The sequence below is a fragment of the Arvicola amphibius genome, chromosome 12, assembly GCF_903992535.2.
Source record: "Arvicola amphibius chromosome 12, mArvAmp1.2, whole genome shotgun sequence".
Classification (NCBI taxonomy): Eukaryota; Metazoa; Chordata; class Mammalia; order Rodentia; family Cricetidae; genus Arvicola; species Arvicola amphibius.
In genome coordinates this window covers 47,668,348-47,695,706 of record NC_052058.2, presented here as the reverse complement: position 1 = coordinate 47,695,706, position 27,359 = coordinate 47,668,348, and the positions used below count along the sequence as shown (strand labels likewise).

Sequence of the window (27,359 nt, the reverse complement as noted above, 5' to 3'; positions counted from 1 at the left end):
AAAATACTGTAAAAAAAAGCCAGAAAATATTCCAGTCAGTTTTGGGGGCCCCAGACCCATACTCTATGATGTCCTCTCTGGTGCTTATCCCGTCTCTGTGGTGTAGCCAGCTCTGTGGTGTGGCCTACAAGCTCTTGTAGAGCTATAATCTTGCAGCATCTTGAATCTCTTCTTTATCGCAGTCATCAGACTGAAAATTGCTTGACCTGCTCCCATGTTCTTTACGTTTGTGTTAGTTTTCTTGACGGTGGAGACCTTCGTTACCATGGCTTATTGACCAGTTCCCTGGTACCTGGTGTAGCTACTCGCACTTCAAGGGTATCTGACAGAATTGAGAATCATGAGTCGGGTAGATAGACTAGATTACAATGTCTTATGTAGGAAATGAAGAATACTTCCTGGATCAGTAGCCAGAGCTTCACTAGGGAGCTTGGTAGAAATGTGGAATCCTAGGCCCTGCCTGCACTCCCTCAGTAAGAATCACATTTCAACGATAATCTGAAAAGCTTGAGCTGAGGGTTTAGAAGGGCTCCTGTTGAAGTTTGTACCTTGCACCTAACCAACTGTTTAGTTCTCAGCCTGTTTCCCAACAACTTTCTGCTTTAAGATTTCTATGAGCAGAACTAGAAGGACAGCTCAGCCATCAAAGTCTAAAGCTCACGATCGGAAAGATTTTCCTGAATAGAGGACCAATTTCCTACCTCATTTAGTACACAGAGCACATTTAATGCCTCAGAAATTTGGACCCATATTACATTTAGTGGCATGTCATCAGTTGACCGAAATCATTATGTTCTTCAAAGTAAATTAATGGTATACCTCATGATCAAGCCCAATTTTAAAACACTGCAATAATGCAGTGATCTCCTAGAATTCTTGTGAGAATTAAATAAGATATGGAGGCAGCCACTAAGCATGTTTTAAACCCCCTCTGAACAACTGTTAACATCTGTAGCAGCATATTTTTTTCTGGTAGAAAAGATATGGCTTTATGTCCTTTGCATATGTCCATGACATACTTTAGTACATCCTCTCTTCCTACGAAATCCCTCTTGATAACAGTCTGGGGAAGAAATGTGTTTCTCCTTGTTCCCCTCACTGTTTGTATAGCAGAGAAGGAGTGTTGCTCCCAGAATAATTGGGACTTAGAAACTGGTTTATCTCGGCATCATTTAGACAAAGCAGATGGAAAGCGAGAGAGACATTTAACCCTTGATGCATAAGATACGAAGCAAGAGTGCTCTAGAACAGCCCAGATGCTTGAGCAATAGGATTCACCTAACAGGTTCCTTGCGGGAAACTGCAGGGTCATTGAGTTTGCGCAGTGCTGGGCTGAGAATGGGATCTTGATTGTCTCTGTCTAATTCAACAGTCTCTAGACTAGTGGGAAATTAAACTGGGTATTGCAGAAGGCATGGAATCCACAGCACAGACTGTGGAAGCCCTTATGTGAAGAGTGCACGTGTGCATACATGCCTGCATGCGTGTGTGTGTGTGCACATGACAGGACTACAAATCAACTTTAGATGTCATTCCTCTGGTCTTTGCCACCTCGATTTCTTGGAACAGGGTTTCTCGCTCGCTTGCAACTCATTGAGGAGATGAGGCTGGTCAGCAAGACCCAGAGATCTCAGTGTCTCCATATCTCCAACTGCTGGGATTATAAGCATATGTTGCCATGCACAGCTTTTTAAATGGATGCTGGGGAATTTGAACCAGGTTCTTATATGTATGTGCATAGCAAGCACTATTTCCCCAGGTAACTTCTCTGGATTTGACTTGCTCTTGAAGGCTTTGTCAATTGGATAGAAAAAAATCACTGCAAACACTGCTGGAAGAATTCACAATGTGAAGATTTGGGCAACTATCTGACCCTGGATGGGACTTGTCTGTTATTTTTGTGTTCTTCCTATAGTAAAAAGTTATAGGTATCTTTGACCTTCAATCACTGAATGGATATCATTCAAGTACCTACCATTTTTGTGGTCTGCAAGGTAAAAGGAGACAAAAACATAGTACTTGGATTTAGTCAGACCAGAAGTGAAGTAGTGCTTGAGAAAGTCACTTTCTCTCCTGAAACACAGCTTCCTCAACTAAGATGGGACAATAGTAAAGCTGTGTTTGGGAGTTTAAGGTAAAGATCCAGTTGGATCATTCATATAGAGTTCTCAGCGTAGTTCCCAGGCCAAGGTAGGGTATTTGCCCTCTGCCCATCCATATCCTTACCATTCATTCATCCATGTACCTATCGAGCTATTTATGTCCCTTCCTTCCTCCCTCCATCCATTTCTTCATTTCTCCCTCTCTTCTTTCCTTCCCTCTTTTTTCTTCTGGTTTATTTCCATTTCCTTCCTTTCTTCCTTCCTTCCTTCCCACCTTCCTATCTCTGTATCTATCCCCTACCTAAAAGATCATCTTTACAAGTTTTGCAAACCCTTGGTACATTTAAAAGAAAAGGTTTTATTTAAAAATTCAGTGGAATCTCTATGATGATCAGAAAATTATGCAAGTATTTTGCCAAGAGTGGAGGCAAAACGACAATAGTGGTATTGAATTCCCTGGTGCTCACTTGATTTAGAACATGTGACAATTTAATGGAAATGAATTTACAATTATAGAGTTCTCCTGTAGGATCTCAGCTTTTCTTTCCTAGATTTTGCAACCTTTTGCATCCTCTATTATTCTTGTGACACTGTAATTAAGCTGGACATTTAATTTCTAATAATGTCCCAAGATAGAAAGCATAAAGTCCATCAGAAAGCCATGGGTTGAATCTTGTAGGTTCTCATAGCATGCTCTGAATAAACACACCAGGAGAACTCTGTATCCCAGTTCTAGCATCTTATCCCACCCCCATCCCAATCTGCATTGGTAACCCTCCATATCTCTATCTCTGTATAATCTACCCTCATCTATCTATCTATCTATCTATCTATCTATCTATCTATCTATCTATCTATCTATCTACCTACCTATCATCTCTCTATTTATCTATCTATCATCTATCTATCTACTATATATCTATTTATCCATCTATCATCCATATATCTATCTGTCTATTTATATATCATCTATCTATCTATCTATCTATCTATCTATCTAACATCTGTCATTTATATATCTATCATCGTTCTCTCTATTTCCTAGGGAAATGGAGAGGTAGGGGAAAGATACAGGAAATATGATGTGGGGTTCCCCTCTGTATGCTCATGTATAATGTTGTAATTAATATAGTTTTTGTGTGATTTTTTCAGGTTTGGGCGGCTGGAAAACAAAAGTTCAGTCTCTGATTATAGAAGTATTGAGATTTAAAGGCCAGGAAAGAAGATATCAAAATCTAATTTGCTTAGACGAGGGCTTGAATATCCCAAGTTCACATTAACCTTTGCCTTGACACTGAATTTCGAGCTCAGTTTCACTCTCTTCCTGTTCTTCAGACTTTCCTTATATCACTGCTAATATGGTTTTTCTGGAGTGGAACTTTATCTTTACTTAAGAAACCTTCAATGGCTATCACTTATATGTCTTGTGCATAGTTTTGAGTCTTGAAATGTTTATTGCTAACCTTGACTTTGGCACATATTGAAATGCTTTCTGAATTGTGTTGAGATGCGTTCAACTGTTATGTGGGATTAAATGAGGAATCTGTCAGCTCTTAAAGACTCTGATTGATATCACACACTCATTAATATTCCATTTGAGAGCTCTCATCTAAAAATGGCACAGGAGTCTTGAGAGGAAACAAGAGGAAACTTCCAAAGCCAGAGAACTTTCTCGCAACAGACTCCTTCTTAGCCATTGACCAGCACACAGCACATACAAGTACAACACAGACACCACTATTTCCTCTTGCCCAGTAAACATTCACCAAAGAACATGAACTTCTCCATAGGGCAGAAAATGGAGGAGGGGGGGAGAAAACAGGAAAATGAGGGAGGAAGATTCATTTGGTTCAGTGTCTTTAAAAGTACAAAACAAAACACCACACACACGGGAGACCAAGTCACTAAAACCTGGAACCAAGGCTGAAGGAAGTTCTGGGCAAATCAGAACTCTGTTCCTTCAAACGTGCGCCTTTACGGAAATGCTGCTCTCCAAAGGCCAGCAGTGAAGGGGCATGAGATGCATGTAGACAGCACAAATTAACTCCTTAAGTGTCATTTGCAGCTCCACACCGCTCTCCGGGAGCACATACCTTAAGGAGCTACTAAACGAAACAAAAACACAAACTGAATGGAACTCAACAGTCCTGGAAATTGATAAGGCATAGACAATCGGTTCACCTGCATCCTTTTGATTCTCTATTTGAAAGAGAGAAGCACAATGAGGAGAGAAGAGAGAGAGAGAGAGACAAGAACACATATGCAAGATTAATGAGCAAGTGGACCAAAATGCCCCCCACTTATGCGTGATATATGATATTGGGACAGAAGAGGTAGCCCTTGGCTTCCCACCGCCCCGAAGTTTGGGGGCCAGCAAAAAAAGGCTCCTTCACAGATGTGGGAAATGCTGCACAAATAGAAAATTAGTAAATTAATTTCAATGTGAAATCAAGCTATGACACATACATGACCTCTTCCAGTGACAATTACATCATATGTTCTAGCCAGAGCTTTGAGGGCAAGGGCAACTAAAACTCTCCTGAGAGAAGGAGAAAAACTTCCCAGTTTGAGAGAGGCTAGGTAGGAAGCGTAGAAGATCTAGCTTTCACAGAGCATGGAACATCTTTCACGGTCTCATACCCTTCGCAGTTTGACATCTTAAACATGGATAAAGGAAGCGTGACTTTGCCTCGGATGTCCTTTATCTGACCCCCAGTGCATTGCTCCTCAGCTTAGCTGCTACCTTTGGATTGTGTACCAGTGACAAGCACTTTACAAATTAGGGTTACACACAAGCAAAGTAAAAATGCATTCAGGTGACAGACAATAACTGAAGGGAAAAAAAACTCAAAGACAAATCTGAGTTTATCACAAACAAACGGCTTGAGTGTCTAACCTGTTTTAGGCTGATAAAAAGTGACTGGACTTCTCACACTGGGTTTCACAGACAGAACCAACAGACAAGCCAATGCTAAAAAACTTGAAGCAAGGAGAGTGAGTTGGTTTGGATCTGGATTTCTTGAAGTAATGGAAACAGAAAGAGTGAAGACAGCGTGGTGAGGAGGTGGTAGGTACTCACGAATGGTTAAATCCATCACTTGGGAGGCCAAGCAGAAGACAGGATGCTCATACATCTCTCTCTTTTTCCCTATAAAAGAGGATTTGGGCATGCAAGAGGCTTAGGTCAGAGGTAAAGAGGTCAAAGGTCATAGGTTAGAGGAAAACGTTACATTTGCTCAAGGAGAAATAGCCACAGAGTATTTTGGGATAAACACAGGATAAAAGAAAAAGGAGTTTTGAAATTTGGGGACTACTGGATTAACCATTCAGCATGCCGTGAGCCACGAGAGAGATTGTGACCATGATTTTGCACGTCTCTTTAGAGTCATTGGCAAGAATACAATGACCAAAAACATCATGGGTCAAGGGAAACAGAATTCCATTGATTTAAGGCTCCAAGATACTAAGGATTTCAGACTTTAGTATCTAAGGCGCTTGAGGTATTTCTTCATAAACATAGTCTCCAGCAATATTACTACAGCTTCTTCCCAAAATTCTCAGATAGAGAAGCTACTAACGCTCAATAGAGGCCCAAGTGTAAAACAAAAAACAAACAAACAAAAAAATGGAGGATTTCTTTTCTGAGGGTAGGACCTGAGCCTTGTTCAAAGCAAGCTGTCTGGTAGTAATATCTTTGAAGCTGCAATATCCCAGTGTACAGTGGACTATGTTCATGGAAGAAAACCCGATACATGCAGCCAGAGAATGTGGGGTTGTCGGAATTAACAATCCCAGCATGCTTTGAAATTGGCGTCTCAGCCACTTTTGCAGAGGTCGTATCAAAAAGTGGCTGAGCCAATCACGGACAAGGAAGGAGAGAAGCAGAAGAGAGCGGGTAGTGTGGAATGAGGTACTTCTCTGAAAAGAGAGTTGGGATAAAAAGATTGGTTTCTTCAAAGACTCCCCAGACCTACGAGTCACAGTGCAAAAGGTAATTAGCACAACCAGGAAGAACTGAGCACAGAAGGAGATCACAGACCAGCTGATCTACTTTGGAAATGAATGCATTTTTACTTACAGATCACAAACTTTGTTTGTTTGTTTTTTTTTAAATTATTTATCTGAAAGAAGAGAGCAGATCTTACCAAAAGACTAATAACAGCTGGACCAAGACCTATGAGGCAGCAGTCGTGGAAGCTGAACATTTTATTTCCTGATCCCATCCCATCTCCGGTTTTAGGATTCATAGTTACATGGTTGACTTTACCCAGCCCAACCAATCATTATGTCCTGGGCTGGGAATGCTGGAACAATTATTTGCTAATAAAGCCATTTAACCATTGATCTTCTTGTTCCTTTGCTTTTGCCACTCATTACCAAGTCAAGAGTCGATAAACACCCTTCTAGTGCCCAATTCTTAAGTGTTTCTCCCTGGATGCATAACAATGAACTCATTACCACTGGTACACAATTTGCATTGTCACAAAGACAAAATCGGGAGAGGGAGGAAGACATGTAGTGTACAGAACACTGGGAATTTAACATGATTGCCAGCTAATTTTCTAAGGAAGCAGGACATTGGTAGTAGATGTGATGGTGTGTGTGTTTGTGTGTGTGTGTGTATGTGTGTGTACATGTGCATGCTAATCAGCTGTTCCCCCAATTGATGTCCCGAGGTGGACAATGTGCCTTTGCTTGCTTTCTTTAGGTGTCATGAGTTTTGTGTGTGAGAGAAGATCAGATTCCAGAGTGTGGACACATTGAGTCTTGCACACAGAACTTCCACATGTATGCACTTACACCACTGGTCAGGTTGGGTATGCTTTTCAAATCACCCTATAGCAGCCAATGGGGGGGGGGTAACAATGAAAAGTGATTAATGCCTTTGAGAGTGACTAGGTCCCAAAGAACCATAGCTTCTTCTTGAGTTGAATTTACTCAAAGTTTCTTTGAACTATGCAGTCATTAAGGACTGCTTCCCTACAACTTGAGACAGCAATATTACTATGCCTCCTACATCTCTGGTAACAAGAAAGAATGATGCCCAGAGTCAACTTAGAGCCTCTGGGGATGATTCCATACTATCCTGTCACCAAATCTGAAAAGTTCCCCAAAGAGAAGAGACCTCCAAAGGACAAGTGAGAGTTAAGAAGAACCTGAATATTGAATTATTCAAGGCATGTTTTACTTTCAATACTATTGGCAGTAGATAGCACGTTGTTTCCGCTTCCTACATTTAAAGAAGGTAACGATGCTACCCAACTCTTTCATGAGTGAACATTATCCTCATAGAAGATATTTAAGGGCAATATAAACTGTCAGAAGGACCTTAGCAATTACATAACATCCCACATTCGAGGTTGGTTCCCTCCTAAGCTGTCTCATGAGCCAATGTCCCACCTTGCATCTATGTATTTGGCCCCAGTCATGTTATTTGCCACATTTCAAGTATGTTTAGCTTAACGTAGTCAGACGGACCACTGTTTTCTGGTGTCCATCGAGAAAAGAGAGATTTTTCCCAGGGAGGCGTACCAAAGTTTAAATTCAAAACTAGTGGCGGGCAGAAGCCTTACCTTCAATTTTGGCATACTCGGACAGGCGTGAGTAGTTGACCAGGGCAGCCTGCTCTAGGCATTTGCGGATGACGGTTTTGACCTCTTCTTGTGGTACTGGAGTGACAATGTCTTTCATCAGAACCTTCAGGCAGAAGGAAAGGGAACTATTAAGTTAAAAAGTCCATGTGTTATTCATTTCTGCTTTTGAAGGACTTCAGGTATAAAATCCTTAATGCTGGCTAATGTGAAAACCGTGGGTAGAAAGGAAACCCCAGAACAGCCGGGGTGACAAAGTCTGTGGGGACATCAGGGAAGGGCCCGGAGCGACTCTTCAATATAACTAGTTGAGAATCTGAAAATAAAACTTCTAGAATTTGGGCAGCTTCCTCACTTTTATTCCTGGTATTTCATGAACGGTCAAGAAACCCTTTGACAATTGCAAACTAGGTCATTCAGTTGCGGTGCTTGATTGGCAATTACTCTCGCACGTCCGTTTATGCGTCTCACGTTCAGCCTTACCCGTTCCAAGAGCGAGAGAGTAGCTTTCAGAGCACCTTCAGGCCGACCAAACGGAAAGCAATATCTAAAAAAAAAAAAAAAAGACCAAAACCCATAATTCTTCAGGTTGCCCACACCATTACATTTTAGCAGGAAACATGCTGCAATTTGATTCCTATAGCAACTCGTGCTGAGGAACGGAAACTTGCTTTTTATTTTGTCGCACTGTTATGCTAATCCCAGTTCACACCATATATGTGTATATATAATATATCTATATGTATATGTGTGAATATTGACTGAGGAGGGAGTCTGCAAATGTCTGCACCAGAACAGAAGAGTGAGAGCGGCGGCTCAGAGCTCTGGGTTTCCATTATGAACGAGAACACCACTTAGCAAAAAACCATGACCTCGTGTGTTATTACAGGGCACAGCAACGAAAAGCCAGGAGCCCAAACCAGCAGGAATCCAAACACACTTCTTTTAGAGTCCTATAGGGTTGAAGCATGAAGCAGCGTGCCGCTGGGATAAATCCCTGACTCCGCCTAACTTGCTTGGGACTTTTTTCACTGTTGTTGGATCTTGGCTCTATTGTTGATGCATTTTCCTTACAGTGGACAGTCAGTTAAAGAACCTTCATCAAAGTCTTATTCCATGAAAAGGAGAATTCTGCTGACAGAGAAGCGTGTCAGTTACTGCAACAGGTGCCACCAGTGGCTTCTGGCAGCCAAGAGTCCTTCAAAATACCGCTCAAAAGTATAGAGAACAGGATAGGTTGTTTATATTCAGTCTACAGTGGGTGGCTGGGCGCATGTTCCTCCTGGCCTCATTTTCCCCATTGTTTAACTGGAGATTATACCTACCGTACACGGTTGTTTATAGGTGAAAACAAAAGGTAGGACCTTTTTAGCCTCCAGGCCCTGTAACAGGCATGTGGAAACTATGAGAGGCATAATTACTGTCTTGAAGTTCCTGCCTCAGAGTCTACGTGCGGAGTCAATATTATCGTATTAAAAATTCCCCACATGCTCTACAGAAGAGGATTGCATAATGCAAGCTCCAGAGAAGTGGACTGCATAGTGTGACAGTCAAGGGCATGACCCTGCTGTTGAACATCTGGTCTCAGGCCCCAGCCCCCAACCAGGCTGACCCAAGCTTCCTTCTTGCCGTGCACAGGTAGCAGGAGCGGGGGAAAAGTGTTATGGATACCATTAACTTTAACCCATTCACAATGGCCCAAACTGTAGGAGTTTTAAAAACTCTTTCACCTAGGAACCTTGAAGAATCTTCAACTTTTTATATGACATTATCAGTCAGATCCCACAAGGAAATCTTTGCTCTTTAAGCAACAAAAATGCACTAACGAATTTGAAACGTGGGGCCAGGGATCTACTTCAGTTGGTAGAATACTTGCCCTAACATTCATGAAGTTCTAGGTTCCATTCCCAGCATGGTACAAAACCTGGTATTTGTTGGCACACACCTTTAATCCCAGCATTCAAGTGATGGAGGGAGAAGAATTAGGAGTTCAAGATAACCCTTGACTATATAGGGAATTTGAGGTCAGCCTCGATCATCTGAGACTCCACCTCAAAATAAATAGCACACAAAGAAAGAATGCAAAGTCAGGAAGCTGCTGAGTTCCATACCGGATTGGTTGGCCTATTTCCCTTTGCTATTTCGCTTTAATGATCTTATGTGTCTCTGATAGACATAAAACTGTTATTGGTTTGTTTTTTAACTGAAATGAAGATTGTTTGTACATTTTCTTTCTTAGCCCCCCACAGGCCCCCAAAGCACAGATCCTCACCTAAAATGCGTAATCTGATTCTCCAGCAGAACTCGGAGCCTCTCTTTGATTTCTTCGAAGCGCTCTTTCTCTTCAACCGTCACAGTTCCGATTCCGTCAGGCCTGAAAGAAGACACGCTATGCGGTGACGGCAACCTCACAGGCTGACACCAGCAAATCAAATTCCGACCAGGAGGAAACTGTCTGCTCGAGAAGCAGCAAGCGCAGTGACGGATCCGACCATAGAAACAGGCCGCACGGGCTTCTCAAGCAGAAGATGGTTCAGGGTTCTCATTCAGTGGGTGCTGAGAGAACTCTCTCTCGCGGGTATAAAATAGTGAAATGGCTCACAGGTTAAGCCCAGCTGGTTCCGTCTGGTCATAGACTCTTAAAAGGTCTAAAGAAGCTAATATGATTGTGTGTGCGCGCGCATGTGTGAGACTGTGCGCATGCCCATTCATGTCTGTGGAGGGCAGAAATGAACACCCGGAGCCTTTCTCAATTGCTCTCCACCTTAAGTTTTTAGACAAGGTGCCTCACGGAAGTTTGGTGACCTAGTAGGCCCGTCAGCCTGCCTCCTCTGCCTCTGATTCCCCAGTGCCGGGAGTGCAGGTGCCCATTGATGCACTTGGACGGAACTGGGCAGCAAGCCCTTTACTGACTGAGTCATCGCTCCAGCACCTCCATCCTTTTTAAAATTAGGAAAGTTTTACAACGCAATTTAGATTTCTGGTCTCTCCTGAAAGTTCCAACAACTGCCATTAACTGACAATTGCCATCCAACACCTTTTTCCTCAGCCGGGTGGATGTTTACCTGGCCGGATCTCTAGCTTTACATTACCTGTCTCAAAGGCGCCGGGGTTTGAGGCTCTCCAATTATTATGAAAATTCCTACAAAAATCACGTGCTATGTTTTGCTCCTTATTAAATTACTCACTTTATAATTACTGTTCAAAATTACGTTAGGATTAACTAAAAGACAACCCAGATGTCCAAACACAGTGAGCTACTGTGATAAAGAGTAAGACCCTGAAAAACCCAGTGACTGCAGTGGAATCATCATGCTTTCAGTTCCGGGTCACCCTGAGAACACATGCACACGCACGCAGGCATGCACGCGCACGTACACACACACACACACACACACACACACACACACACACACACACACACACTTCTCTAGACCATTTGCATCGGAAATATCTGACCCATTCAAAGCCTTTAGTTTCCCAGATCTCAAGTGACTTGTGTTAATGGGCTATGCCAGTTTGCAGGTTGCTGTGTCACCTGGAACGTCGAAAGGAACATTCCTCAGTCTGCACAACCCAGTTATCAAGACCAGACAAATGGTCGTGCTCACGAGCCTTCTCGACGTCCCAGCAGATGGGAAGAAAATCTTTTGTAGTTGACCAAGTTGACTACACGAAATCAGCACTAAACTGCCAGCTTTTAAACAATCACTTTCCCTTCTTTTTAAATAATAAAAGTACTCTATTTGAAAAATTTAAAAAAGATCCTCTACCTCAATTTGTAAAAGAAAAGGAAAAAAGTCACCCCAAAGAGTAAAATATTATTCTCCTTTTTTTTGTAGTCCTCTCTAAATCACAGGAAGAAAAAAGCAAAATGGTTAACACCAAGGACTGTGAGTTCCAAGTGTGTGCTCACATTTTTCAAATCTACTGAACAAAAGTCAAAGACCAAGTCAGAAAGTTTATTTAATTTTTTTATATTTATATTTATAAGCATTCCTAATTCCCATTGTCCTTAAATCCCAGGATAAACTCCCTGGCCACCACAGAACGCCTGTCAGGTTGTCTTTGATAACATCTCGTTATTTCCATTACAAGCTTGAATTTAATTCAGTTCTGGCTGTGGAAATTTGGTTATACCAAAACCAGTTTGCTAATGTACTAAACACGTGTAACTGGCATGTACACCCCCATATTTGACTGGGGGAAAAAGGAAGCCATTCAAACAATTTCACGTTTAGCAGGAAATTAACACAGAGAAAAACTGGTGCTATTAGACGTAATTGACAATGAACGCAGAGGCCTAGACATCACAACCAGCAACAGGGATGTCCCAGAGCTACTTGTCACCTTTAGTGATTTATTCGCTTGTTTGTTTGTTTGTTTGTTTTTTGGTGGTACTGAGGACTGAACAGGGCCTTATGAATGTCCAGCAAACAATCTGTTACTGACATCACCAGCTATATGTTCTGAATCTTGAGATGAACTTGTCTGAAAATCAAGGCATTCATTCCTTGCCCAAGAAGCCTTGTTGGACTCAGCATTTTGGTTTGAGCCTGAGATGCTAAAAAAACTCGATGAGATGTGTTTCACCTTCTTAGCTAATTCTCACAAATGTAAACTGTGCTTTGAATCTCGCCTTTCGCTCTGGGCATGCGTGTTAAGGCAATCAGAGGACTCCGACTTCCCGATGGCCTCTCCACGAGAGCTGGGAGCACTGTGGATGGCAGGATAGAAATCAAGTAAACGTATATTGCTGTAGTCACAAAACAAATGAGCCTCATTAAGTCGGCAAAGCTCTCCTTCAGACTTCACCTGCAGAATCAGGGGATAAGATCCCCTGCAAGATCTGTATTATTATGGTGTTGGTGACAGGGATGGTGTCTGACAGACTTGGTGAGAGACCCGCTAGGGATCGGTTTGTTAAAGACCAGAGAGCTTAACAGCAGTAGTCGTTATGAAGTCACGTTAGTGTGACCTGAGATAATTATTTTCTAAAATTCTGTGAATCATCATTTTCTTTTCCACTGAGTTCTGTAATTCACCGGTAATGGTTTAGAGGTGGAGCGCTCAGAAAACAACCTGTGCCAAAGATTGTGAGGGAGTGCTGTTTTCCTTTATAAAGTATTTTTGTTTTTTAATATTGTGTGTATGAGAGAGGGAGAGAGAGAGGGAGGGAGGGAGGGAGAGAGAGAGAGAGAGAGAGAGAGAGCAGAGAGGACAGGTAAATAAAGAGAGAACGGGCATGCATGTGCTATGGTGTGTGTAAGAAGGACAAATGACAACTTTTGGAGAATCAGTTCTGTCCTTCACCACCGGTTCCTGGGATTGAACTTATATTGTCAGGCATGTGAGGTGAGAGGTGAGCACTTTGGTCCCTTAAGCCACATTGCTGGCCTAGGAGCTGTGTTTTTTACGGAAGATACACACACACACACACAGACACACACACACACAGACACACACACACAGACACACAGACACAGACACACAGACACATACACACACAGACACACAGACACACACAGACACACACACACACACACACACACACACACACACACACACACACACACATATATACTTTCACAGGGTTATGGTTCTCAACCTTGACCATGTCTTAGCATCAGCTGGAGGCCTTATGGCAACTCAGGCAACCTGGCTCTACCAGTTCTTGAATTGGTAGGTTTCGGAGGGGGCCTGAGAATCTGCATTTCTAATGGGTTTTGTGGTGCCACTGCTCTGGGAATCATGCTAAGAATCACTGATACACACACATGCACACACGTGTACACACACATGCACACACGTGTACACACACACACACACACAGTAACCAAGACCAAAATGAAACATCAATAGAGGCTCTTCCAGGGACTGGAAGGATAATTTTGTTTTGGTGCATAGGTTTTTTTTTTCTATGTGGATGATGGGTGCTAGCTGAGTGTTATCCTTAGTGTCGTTTACCTTTGAGACAGAGTCTCTCGCTGAACCCGGGATTTGTCAGTTTAGGGGGACTGGTTGACCAATCAGCAAGCCCCAGGGAATCTTTGTCTCCACTTTACCAGTGCTGGCCAGCTTTGCTTTCCCAGCCTGCTTCGCTGGCGGAGCCACTTCCCCAACCCCTTGATTGGATGCCTTTGATCCAGGTTCTTAACTCCCCTAAGACCGAGATGGACTTGAAAACAGAGACTGTGTTAGAGGAACACTGCCCCTTTCTGAGTTGATCTTCCCCTCCAAAAGAGGCATTTGCAGTTTCTATTGCGTCAGGAAAACAATGGTGATTGCAAGGCAAACCGCAATAGCAGCGTGGAACTACAGTCTCACCGAGAACAGTCTTTTACACCTCCCCCGCCCTCCCGGAAACAAGGGAAATGTTCTTTAATTTTCAATACTCAATGCTTAATCATAAAGGAGAAAAGGCAAGATTTTAAGCTTTTCATTCAAAAGTCCCAATCTTTCATTCAGAATGAAAGGCCAGGAACCTGGATGCCCCTCTTTCTCACACATGACTGTACGTTCCCTTCCTCACTAGCTTCTGACTCCTTAGGTCCCCACTGCCTGGATAACTGCCCTGGACGTGGGGAAAGGAAAAACAGATGGACCTATTACCCCATTATTAATGCCTTTTATTAACGCCTTGAAGGCAGCCCCTACATTGCTCAGAGACTGCACATCTCAGCCTCCGGATCCCGTGATCTTTCAGCAGGAAGTGAGCAAGGCAAGAGGAGAAGAAGCAGGTGGGATGCACTGATCTTAGCAGCTGGGTCTTGACCACGCTGTTTTCATAGGCTAGGAACTCTTGATGCCTGACTCTACCTACCTACGCTCTGACAGCTGTGAGCCAATCATTCTGCAGCCAAGGCTGATCCGGTTTTTTTTTTTTTTTTTTTTTTTTTGAGACAGGGTTTCCCTGTAGTTTCTAGAGCCTGTCCTGGAACTAGCTCTTGTAGACCAGGCTGGCCTCGAACTCAGGGATCCGCCTGCCTCTGCCTCCCGAGTGCTGGGATTAAAGGCGTGCACCACCACCGCCTGGCCCGGTTGTTGTTTTGAAAGCTTGCAGAGCATTCAGATGCAGAAGCAGGGCTCTGATTGGATCCCATTCTTCCCTAGCTCCTCAATTCCATTCCCTTTTCTTTTCTTCACTCACAAGGTAAGTTTGCAAAGGACGCAGCGCCTCCTTCCCTGTGTCTCTGGCTTGAAGAGAAGCTTGGAAGCCTCTGGATGATGCTTCAGGGACACACACAGGTATGCGCACTTGTGTGCGAACACTTGCGTACGAACACAGGCACATGCCAAGAGAAACAGCCCCTGGCCTCTGGTTCCACCTAACTGCACACGGGCTAACCTCACTTCTTGTATCTCATGGTCCTGGAGACTTGAGACAATACGCAGGCCAAGCGCAGTCATCTTTGGAGCTTTGCTGAAGACTGGAAGCTCTCCCACCTGCAGGCCATCGCTGGAGCCAGAAGTGGGTCTCTGCGGCCATGGCAGACTATATTGCATCTGACACAGCCGGCGTCTCTGGAATCTACCTTTCAAGTTTTCGGCAAACCATTTTCTCACTGTCCTTCACAAAGCTGACATTCTCGGCAGCACGATAGGAAAGATGTCACGTCGGCTGCTCTTCAACTTCTTGTCACCGTGGTTAGTGCCAGTTCTGTCATCTTCGCTCTCCTCACAGCCCCCCATCTTGAGCCATGTCACAAATAATAAAGCATCCAGGACTGCATCTTCCTCCTTTTCCAACTTTGCTTTCTAGCGCATCAAACCCACCAAGCCCAGCAGTCATCCGTTATGTAAACGAAAGTTGCCAGTTATGTAAACTGTTTCCCCCTTACCAAGCTAAAGATGATTCCTTAATGCACGCTGGAGAATTAATTCAATATTATGATGTCCTGGGCTTGTAATGCAAACATCTTGATACTTGAAATTCCCCAGGCTTTCCAGTCAAGCCCCTGTTTTCTGTCGGGCACCGACAGACCTCTGCAAGGCAGTGAAATCGTCACCACAGCCCAGGTAGGCACCAGCTTTCTAGCATTCAATCATCCTTCAGGCACGGCTCTGCACATCACACTAAAATCTGGCTTGCAAAACATTTCCAAAGGTAAGACGCCTTTTCAAGAAAAGTCGGAATGAAAAATTAAAGTGTACGGCGACGGATGTCTTCCGAGAGTGCATCCACTTGGTGATTAAGTACCAAATCCAGGTGTAAAAGGAAACATATGAATTCACCAGAAGAGGAAGGAGCGTCTGGTCCACAGCTCTGCATGCAGCCAGCTTTCAGCCTCCAATCAGTACCAACAAGGGGTAAAACTCCAGCTGAAGAGGAATAGACTTTCATCTCCAAATGCAAATGTCCACATATGCTGGTGCAGGCACTGTAAACACGATATATTCTCTCTCTCCAAATGGATGCATGCCTGCAGACCGCATTATGGATCCTTGAAAATGTCCTTAAACAAGCATGATAGCTGCATCTTGCTTGCTACTAAATTGTTCCAGCCTAGAGCCACGAGCACTTAAAGGGCCAGAGCAGGACAAAGTACGGTAGGCATTCCTTACCATGTTTCCTACATAGGACAGTTATTCCAGACACATGGAGGATCTTTGACTTAAAATAAAAGATATATATTTATAATATCTGACAGCTCTTCATCCTTACAGGTTTCTGAGTGCTATCCTTGAATTGAATTTGAGTGAGTGGAATATTTTTCCGTTGTTTCTTCTGGGTAGTTAATAGAAACAAATTCAAAACAGTATCAAAAGCAACAGCCACTCAGAGGAGATACCCGTCTCCCTGCTTGTTCCTCTAATGGTGTCTATAATCCCAGGTTAATTATAATTTACAATTAGGAATTTCATATCCCATAGACACTGCTTCATTATGAAACCTAGTCTTACCCCTTCCCTGTCCCTTTCCTTCCAGTTCATGCCCTTTTTTAATTATGCCCCGACGCCCTGGGGCTCAGAGACGCTGCTAAAACAAATATATCAAAGCTCTTGTGTGTAGGACAGGAAGAAAAACAAACAGTTCCTACACCATTGCAAGTAGCCATTGTAGCCTCTTGGGTTGGCTAATAGGAATTTCACAAAAGAGACTTGGGGAGAGCAAGTATCCGAGGAGGCCTTTCTGACTGGTTTGCGGTTGATCCGAATCAGAAGTCATGACTCAACAATACAGAGGTTTCGCTCTACCTATTATACAAGCAGGGGGCTGGTTGAGACACTACCCCTGCTCAACAGTAGCCAGGAATATACATGCTATCGGAATGTGGGTATTAATAATAAAAGTGGCTCAGGTTTGATCTGGGTGCTGATGAACAAAGAACCCAAAGATGACTGAGGAAATTACAAAATATAGCAAAGCATGTATTTCCCCAAGAAAGGGACAGGTCTCCCACCCCAGACCTTCATCACTTCTTCTCTCAGAGGAGGAAGAGAAGTGTGTTCCGTCATTGTGAGACAAACATTGAGAAGCTATGGGTTTGACATTGGAGACCCTAAGTCGGACTTCAGAGTGGTCACAGCAGTAATATGGGTGGCTGTTTGATATCACATCCATGTTCAAAGGGTGCATCCTCTGCAAGCATGTACTTATGTACATGTGTGTATGTACAGATGGTTCCAGTGAACCGAGGATGAGGACACACGTGGATTTGAGGTAAGAGCTATCAATGGCACGGGTTTCACAAGACTTCATGCTCTGCGTACGGGAGCAAGCTTCCTTTGTGAAGACGGCCACACAGTTTCAACGAGGGTGGCAAGTCCACAGTAAATCTTTCCTTGGCCATGAGGGATGCTTGCTTTGCTTTGAAACTTGTCTGTAATTTGCCCTCTCCCTATGACGATTACTTCCTGTTAGGTAAAGCTGTCAGTTTAGGATTTAGGGATGCCTCATTCATGCACAAGGGCAAAACCTATCCAAGACCTAGAGTAAACCAGAGCCATGTTCGTGTTCATAAAGGGACATCAGTCTGTATGTAACACGAGATGAAGAATATAGATCACTGCTAGAGCCCCACCCATACCTGTATGTTATGTAAAGCACTGTGTTCAGAGCTCTGTAAGGCAGATCCATACCTGCTTATGTAGATTTTGGGGAGAAGAATTAAAATGTACCAAAGACAATGATGTGTGTATGCAAATAGATAGAAATAGAGTTGAGAGAAAGAAAAATTACATGTAACTCAACGAGAGACAAATAGTCACCGAAAACAAACAATAAATTAAAAGAAAAGGAAACCACCACCACATGACACAAGGTGAGGCAAGGACACCGTAAATAAGCCAACTGTTATAGTCAGTGGGAAGGAAGATAGAGACCTCAGCTATAGCAGCGGCATTGAAGAGAAACAGAAATGGAAACACTTGAGAGCATTGATTGGGCCGGGAATCACGATTTGTTACATGCTCTGAGAGAAGGGGGAGTTCACGCGATGGCTGATCAGCCTCTGTCTCGGGCAAGTTGGGGGCTGATTTAGGATGAATGGAGAGGGAGTTCCAATCCGAACCCACAGGATGCACATGGCTCTGTTGATCAAGAGAACCTTGACTTTGAACACATCCCCACAGAAGATCTTTGGATGCGTTTTCAGAGATGGTTTCAGATTCACGCCCTCTTACATCTGCCTGCAGGCTCATTAATCTATGCAGCGAGCTGTGGATTGAGGCGGTTGGCATTATGGATTTGTTAATTGCTGATACAATGTACTTTCTATGCAGGCCATATGTGAAAAGCAGCAGTGGCATTCAAGAAATGTTAAATAATAATGTAAATGAGAAAAATTTCCAATCTCAATCATAAAGGGATCCAAGGAACATTGACGCAACTTGCAATCATCGGAGCTGTTTGATTGCCTTGTCACTGTGGGACAGTGACCAAAGTGACGCTAATCTAAATGTCATCTAGAAAGAATACTAAAAATATTATGGTGAAAATTAAGTACTGCAACCTTAGGAGCTGATTTAAAAACGAGAAGATATAGCAGTTTGCATCTGTGGATTTTACGATCGCCAAATGCAACCGGCTGAACACTCACATTTTCCTTTCGTTCCTTCGCTCTGTTGAGAAACTGGGTTTAGTTCTAAAGAGTTGGCCCAAACTTATAGCCATTCAATCAGGCTAAAACTTTCACATGTACCAGAAGCACGTGAGCTGTTTGATTAATCATATTCAATTGTTTCATTATTTCACATTTAAAGGTTCAGGTAGGAATTCCCCAGAAGATTTTTGACTGCAAATCGGTTCATTCCCCTGCCGCAAGCGGTTCAAATGTACAGGAATCAAACAGCCAAGACCTTGCCTAGATAGGATCTGAAATCAGAATAATGGGTGAGGGGGTATCAGGTGTGCAAATTTCTGGCTCCATGCAAGAACTGCTGAATTATTTGAAGGTAGGACCCTGTTATCGTACTTTGGCAGATTCTCTCTTGCAGCCCCTGTGTACCCCAGAGTGTGAAAACCACTGCTTCTACGGAACAACACAAGTTATACTTAGGCACAGGGTCTATGTGAAAAAAAAATAATAACAAATCCAAGGAAAAAGTAACCATTTTATCCCATCATTTGGAAATATGATTTAAAACAAGACTCCTTGACCTCAATGTTACTATCGTTTGAGACTATGCCTACCTGGGTGTTGCTGGGTATTTAATAATATTTTCATGTCAGTCAAAAATATGTCCAGGCCTCACCAAAAATCATCTGTAGGGAAAATTCACCATGCTTAATCCTGTCAGGCACACAGGGAAGATCCCGCTGGGATCCTTCTATGTTAGGAAAAGGGCTTCAGTCCGGAGACTTTCAGTGGGGACTATTGGCTCTCGGCTCTCCATGGATGAGGAGAGGGTCCAAAAGCAGAACTCTGGACAGCTGCCATGGGGGGCTTCAGAGACCCTGCAGAGACCTCTTCAGAGACTCTCCCGGCATGGGGATATGATAAGTTACTGGCTTCCTGCAGGTGGGCATGGACACCAGAGCAAAACACAAACAGGAACTCTGCCTTACCTCCACCCTTATTTACTGCCAGGAGGGAGATGAGTGACCAAGCAAGGGGTGCTTGGTTTTCTTTGATGGTCCCTATTCGCTAAGCATAATATGACGGACAGTTTGCTGCATTCTCTAGAAAGAAAATGTTTCCATGCCAGTCGGCTCTTCCTGTAAGTTGACTGCATACCAGGGCTTAGAAATGGTAGCGGATAAATGAACATTGATGCACACAGGATCCTTGTCTGTTACTTTATGTAACTTGGACAAGCCTGACCAGAATGCCAGGCAAGGAAAGATAGAAAGAAGTACGTAAGAAGATATCGGAAACACTGAGTAAATGTGGTCTTTAAGGTATCTTTTTTCCAATTAAAGCATTGCGGAAGGTCAGCAAACAGGATAAATTGAACAAAAGTTTAGTACTTTTTGAAGATGACCTTGCTGTATAAGTGGCTCTACTGAGAACCATTGCTTTGGTGATTACCATAACTCTCTATTTCAGATGGGTTTCTTTTTAACAGGTTGTGGATATTAGGAGGATTTATTTAAGAAAATAGATCCATGATAAACGTACGGGCCTATTTGATGTTAACCCATCTTATTTGCCCCTTGAACACAGTTTTAAAATTACAAAGCATAGCTTGTTTATTCTGAACAACTTGTAAGGCATCAGACCACCAACAGGACAGGATGACTGAAAGAAAACAAACAAACAAACAAACAAAAAGAAACCAATCTGACTCATGGTTCTATTTGCATATTGGTAGGTTAGTTTTTCAAATGCAAAGATATTTTAAAAATCATCAAACACCTGACTCAAATTACCAATATACCAGATTTTGCCCATTTTTCTAAGATCTTTTATGATAAACTGCACCTTTGAAAGCTTTTAAAGGATAGGGTGAAGACATGCATGGAACCCACTGTTTGCAAAGGTGTTCATGGTGGCATGGATGCAGGCACAGAGACGGGACAGAGGGGCTGAAAACACAAGCCAATAAACACATGGCTTCTTACCTTTTTTGTTCTTGACTTGGGTGGATTTTGGACTCTTTTCTCTTTTTTGATTCTCTTCGTGGCTCTCTTTTAGCCTCCGGTTCAGGAGAAGATGGAGTTTTGCCCCCTTGAAAGTCTGGGTTTGGTAGCCGCCCACTAAGACACACATGCATTTGTTGACTTATGCGAGGGAGCAGTTGTATAAGGCATGCATAGAGGGTGGCCAGTCATAGAAGAAGCAAGAGTAAACACACACACACATGCACTCACACACACACACACACACACATGCAAACAAAAAGAAAGGAAAAAAAGGATGCATCAAAAAGCAATGGCAAATGCATTCAAACTAAAATAATAAGCAAAAGAGATGCAAAACGCATAAGGAAAATCAGAACTGAAAAGAAAATAAGAAATCCAAAACTGTTCCCACGACAAGATGTATAAACCTAACTGTGAATCAAGTGGCAGTCTTACAATATGAAACCCAGACAATGTGTATCATAATTCATGATGATGTTTACCAGGGAGTTTACAAAAACATTTCATTATTTTATAACACTTTCTTCTTCAGTAACATATGTAGAATACAGTGTGACAACCCAGAGAATATAATGCAACTTCTTTCTCTCTCTCCCTCCATAAAGAATTCAATCCAAGAGGCTGTAACAGATAGTCATCAAAGTGTACATATTTATAAATATCAGAATTATGCATGCTCCAACCCAGGTATCAGAGTCTTCATGAATATCTTTTATGCAAATCAAAGGTGTCTTGGGCTATGGAGCCATAACAATAGGAGCTGAAGATAATCTTGCTGTCTGTTAAAATATTCAAGGCTACAATGTTATTGTTATCCAGCTCTAAATGATAGAGTTGCATTTCATAAAAGTCTGTCGGTACTGGAGACAGGAAAAGCACAGAACAAATCCCACAGACATTTCAGGGCTGTGTGGCTTGCAAAGATGAGGAAGGCTGACACAAGCCTGGCTTCGAAGCCAGGTAGCCTGGGCTGGATTCTTCCCCGTGTGGATTTCCCCAGAGTGACAACTTGCTCATCTGAGGCTTGTTTTCCAAAGCCACCCAGCTGTCTTCTGCTGCCTCCCCTGGCTGTCGGCAGGGATGCTTTGGAATAATGTAGACTAGTCTTTATCTTAACGTGTGGCTACATACATTGAGATGGTAAGCTGGCTGTGGCAGTGTGGAAATTTATTCCATGCCTCTAGAGCCAAATGGCAATGTTCTTAAATTATTTGCTTCTTTGCATTATTCAGAACATGGATTTCTCCCCCCCCCCCTCAGGAGCTCTCCAGTCTAAAGAAATAGAATGCTTAGCACAGATTCAGGAGACTTGACATTCTGGTCTTGTCTATGAAACCTACAAAATGAGGGGGTTGGCTAGATTGTGATCGCCTCTGAGGAGATATTCTAAGTGTTCCTGGCATGTTGGCTTCCAGCTTCACCTATCTTCCTTCATCTCTAGCAATTCGCTTGGCTTCCTTCTTTGCAGGACAGTAGTACATGCTGTTCCTTTTGCCTGGATCCACTCAACTCCTACACACGCTTCAGTTCCCGGCTCTAGCATCATTTCCTCGGGGAGGTCCCTGCTGACATTCTGCCACTCCATCTGAGTCATATTCCTGATTGAATTCTACCCAGAATTTAATTCCCTCTCTTAATGCATCTTCTATGATCTGGTGTCTAGGTCTTATTTTTTTTTATTATGTATACAAGGGTCAAACCAGAGCCTGACACTAGGCAAGCATCAAACACTCCTGAAATGAACCATAGGACAAAGGAGTGATCAGGTTCTTGCCAAGTTCCAGGCATTTTGCTCGGTTCTTCATGTTCGCAAGTGTCCCCCCAACCCCATGACAACACTGTCATCCCCATTCTAGAGATCAGAAAACTGTAGTTTGGGGGATTTAATTATCAGCCAGGGTCCCGGTAGAAAGAAAGAAAACAATGAACAAATAAATAACCAGCAATGATTAGTACCCAGACTGAGTTACTTCAGGGGCTCCCCTAGGTTGCTTAAGGAAACAAAATTAGCTCTCTCCCTCCCTCCCTGCCTCCCTCTCTCCTCTCTCTCCCCCTTATTCATTCATCATTCATTCATTCATTCATTCATTCATTCATTCTCTGTGTCTCTGTCTCTCTCTGTCTCTCTGTCTCTCTCTCTCTGTATAAGCATGTATCATTGGGTAACTAAGGATAGATAGTCAGTTAGGGTTGATAGTTAAAGTCACAAACCCCTGAAAGTTTCTTATTAATTAAATACCTCCAGACCCATGCTTACCTGTTACCATGGACATGGGAAGCACAGAAGGCAAAGCTGTAGTGGAGAAGTGTGGGGTCAATCATGGCGCCATTTTCTGCCCGTTCCAGCAAGTCTCTAAGGTAGCAGAGATGCCGATGACATCCTCGGACTCCATTTCGAGCGCAATACTCATCTAATACAAACACCTGGCCAGGACTGAACCAGCCCTGGAGGGGAATAAAGGAAAGGCTTTCTTTTAAATACACGTTGCTTTCTGGAGAGCTGCTAGTATCAGGAGTGGCTGGAGGAAGGGACTGAAGAACAGCCAGCGTTAACTCTTTTGATGGCATGCCAGCTGCTGGGCCAGCACACTGGCGATGCTCTGTTTATCCCTCCCAGCAAACCGTCCTGGAAGATGGTGTCATCCCTACTTTCCAGGTGGGTAAGTTAACTGAGTTCAGGGACAATGTGGGATTTCCTTGTCATTGTTATTGCTGTATAAGCAAAACCAGCATGCCTCCAGGAAAAGAGAGTGACCAGGGCTCCAACATGAGCTTTAGAGGAGAATTGGGGGGAAGCTGAGGTGGAGTCTGACAAGGGAAAATTGTGATATAAATGCCTTGGTATTGACAGAAACTTTCAGCTAAGCCTTTTAGTAAGCTAGTGAGGTAGACGGGACAAGCGCATCTTGTTTTTCTCCACCACGAGGGAATCTGGATCAGGATGCTGCAGTACGCACTGGCCCTAACCCAGCTCTGTCTACTCCAGGTCCGCTGTTCCCTATCCTCAGGCATCAAAGAAACCTTAAGCTGGTTTACATAAAGACTAAACTTTGTAAATCTCTACACCTTAGAAGAATTTCTCAGTACATTTTAAGATGAAGGCAATAACAGCACCCCAAAGACTGAGAGTAAGTTTTCCCAGAACGCATCTGATTTGATCGAACAAAAAAAGAAATTTCTCACAACTAGGTTTACGGCTCTGTCCCCACCCCTGTAATTATTTGTTTCCTTGTATTTATTTGCTCACCATGAGCCCAGCCAAAGTTTTCTATAAAAGAGAATCCAGATGGAGTTTCTGATGATAATTCAGTGGCAGTATGAATAGAGACCACTGCCTCTGTTTCGTAATTAGAAAGACAGGCCGTTAGAAAGGCCAAGTGACTGGTATTGCTGATCGATGTGGACAGAGTCTAAAATCAAACCATATTGTCTCATATCTATGACACCTGAAGCAATAATAAATTGTTATTCTAAGTAGGGCTTTCTAAATTGGAAATTTGGGCTCTTTTAAATATCAACTTCCCTTTACTTTGAGGGTCTCCTGGGAGTTGTGCTCTGAACATTACTGCAGCTTGGGGTAGAAGGGACAGGAGGGAAAAGTGGTGTGGAACAGGAGAGAGGCCAAAGGAATGTGGGAGAGAGGCCTTTGCAGTGATCTAATTGTGATTAGTGATCGGGGATCTTCGATTGACAACACGCTGCTCAGCGATGCCTCCAACGAAAGACGGCATCTTTGCTATTTCAAATTATAAGTTACTGCGGAGGGCGGGAGAGAGTAGTCGAGGCAGTGGGCTGCCCCTATAGGCAACTTCTTTGCCACTCCATCTGCTACCCCAAATGCTAAATCTTAGAGACAACACTGCTGTGAAAGATTAAAATATATTTTCTACGACTCAGATGACACCAAGTCTTTTGTAGATGCCAAAATAGCTGCTTTGAAAAGAGTTGAAGAAATATCAATTAGGAACTGAGTCGAAGACACAGAAAAATTTATGTATCCCTGCTGGTCGGTCTCCAAAACCAACTGAAAAAAAAAAAGACTGTAATAATGAGAAAAATGAAATATATAGAGATGGGGGATAAGGTCCTTTAAATTTCTGTTATTTTTCTGGAATTCTGGCTTTAATTAATAGATTCAGGTACATAAACAGGGTAGAGAATTGCTCTGGGTAACTCACAATTATTATTTTTTTCATTTTAGACTACATTTTTAAGCCTATACTGATTGATGGCATGAACATTTCATTTCTGGTTTAATCTTTTGAGGGCACTTTTGAATTCTTCTTTATGGTACATTTCAGGATTAAAAAAATTGTTTTCAAACACCGATAGGAATAAAAGTCTTAAAAAATTATACATCTCAAAGTGTCCTCGAGTAAGCAGAATGCTCCGGAAAAGGGGGTGATTATGTTCATGTACACCCTCATGACCTTCGTAAATGTCATCAGAGATAGATGATAACAGGAAATCATCTGAGAAAAATGGCTTTGCAATGCAAGGCAAGTGGTTTTTGTTTTATTTTTTTGAAGTCAATGTAGTATTCCTTTCAAATCTGGCAAAGTCAGAGTCTGCAGTGAGGAGATTCTCAACATGAGATAATGTGTCATATCATGAGATATGAGCCACAGATTAATAAGTTATCCCACAGAACCTCACTTTACTATTTTTGAGATGATTTTACCCTCTTAAAAAAACATATTGCATCTTCAAGCACCAAAAAGGGGAACTTAAAATAATCATTCAGAATAAGGATTTATGCTAATGTCAGTTAATTATATAATGTTAATATTACATAAATCTATTAACTTCCATGTTTGAAGCCAAGGACAAGAGTTACCCTCTGTACAAATCATTTGACCATTTTCTCCTTTCCTATTTACAGTGGGATTAATAACATTTACCTTTAAGATACAAAGTAATAATTTATAATCTAAAGACAGAAATGAAGTTAAGTCTTTGTTACGGCTTGGGGCTTGATAATTGAAAACCAAAATTATGTTTTCAAAAATTGGATAAATATGTAACAACAGTCCTTAAACTGAACTAATTTGACTCCTGGTTTAAAATGGATTTTAGGGAGTGTAAATACCCTGCTGGGTATCTGGGCTTCTAAATATCTACTGCACCTTTAAAATTTTCTCTTCAAGGGTGAAGAAGGTTCTGCCTTTGAGAGAAAAAGTGCTACCCAAATAAACAAAGCCAAATGCATTAGGCTTATGGCGAGCGGAGAGCATTAGCAACTACTTGGGTCTTTAGAAGGGACACACCAACAATACATGCCTTAATGAGCTAGGGGTGCCAGGTATAGGATAGAGAGGGTGGGGCATCTTAAACCCCAGACAATCAGGCAAATTTTACAAGTTTATCGCGAGCAGGTGCCAAGCTCATCCACCCTTTTAGAAAGATTTCTGGTGTAGCAGCTGAAAAGGGGGAAGCTAAGATGGGGTGGCTGGGAATTTGGCTGTATCTCTTGAGAGCACTTCCTCCGACTCAGATTGATTCCTGGGTAAATAAAACTATCGCCACGAAGGAAACTGAAGACACGTTTGTAATTGTTAAAGGGATTTTGTACGGGAGCAGGAGAGCTCCGACCTAAAGGTAGAGGGATATTTGAGTTTTCAAAAATGTCATGTCTCAATTGCCGTAGATCAAAGGATATACTTGCCAGGCAAGAATAGGAATCGTTAAGTCTGTGATCCAAAGTCAGTCGCTGCACCATCTCAAAGAGGGAAGCGTGGTCAAAGTTACAGGGGTTGGAAGAGATAAATTCATCCATGCCGTGCTTTTGAGCTCTGTCTGCATCTGTTCATTTACACATGTAGAGAGAGACACAGTTTAGAGAAACACATCACGCTTTTTTGACATCTCAGACTCATAGGATTTACTAGGCATTGTGAACATCAGCTGCCTCCCTGCTGCCCCCTCCCAATACCCCCAAGATAATCTCTGACCCACCCCCATTGTCAACTTGCATCAGTTACTGGTGAGTTTACTGCATTTAGGCAAAAATATATTGGCATCAACATGTTTATCAAATGGTCACAATTCCAGTGCCTCCGAGTTGCTCCTCACAACTACAGATGAGACCGGTAACTTCGCCTGCATTTCACCAAACACTGAAAGCAGATCGGATCTTTGCTGATAGCGGTCTAGCTAGCTTTGCAGGTTTGTAAAAGACTCTGCCACTCCAGTGGTTGTGTCTAGAGCAATTTCTCAGTGCTTATTGGAATTATCTGGAAAAGGGCTTATGCTGGATTTCAGCAGAGTGACAATATTTGTGTCAACCCCTTCCAAATTTTCATTGCCAATTTGGTGTCACGAAAGGTTTGATTCCCCCAACCCTCCAAAATTAAAAGTGTTTCTTTTTTTTTCTTTTCTTTTTTTTTTTAAGGTTGAAACCAGGAGAGGAAGTTAAATGAGAGTTTAGTGCTGGAGAGGCAAGGATGTTTGTTGCCTTGTGGGGCACATACTCCATTAGCAAAGCTTATGAAAGAGACAAACAGAAACTGCCCTCTGAGGGCTGCGGTCTGCCACTTAGTGTGAGCTAATAGTCTCCGTGTATTCACGCTTTTCCGTACAGGGTGAAGGCTGTAGGCAAAACCTCCTGAGAGCTAACTAATTAATCTCAACATGTGTAAC

General features: G+C 42.7%; 1 protein-coding gene across 1 annotated transcript in view; it reads right to left on the bottom strand.

Annotated features, from left to right (window-relative positions):
• Window positions 1-27,359, bottom strand: part of Cadps (calcium dependent secretion activator) — a 441,394-nt gene that overhangs the window by 112,460 nt on the left and 301,575 nt on the right. Inside the window, 6 exon segments of the mRNA XM_042056041.1 lie at window positions 4,284-4,301; window positions 7,676-7,799; window positions 8,177-8,240; window positions 9,966-10,067; window positions 22,978-23,165; window positions 26,386-26,522. Of these exon segments, the coding sequence (XP_041911975.1) occupies window positions 4,284-4,301; window positions 7,676-7,799; window positions 8,177-8,240; window positions 9,966-10,067; window positions 22,978-23,165; window positions 26,386-26,522 (633 nt within the window).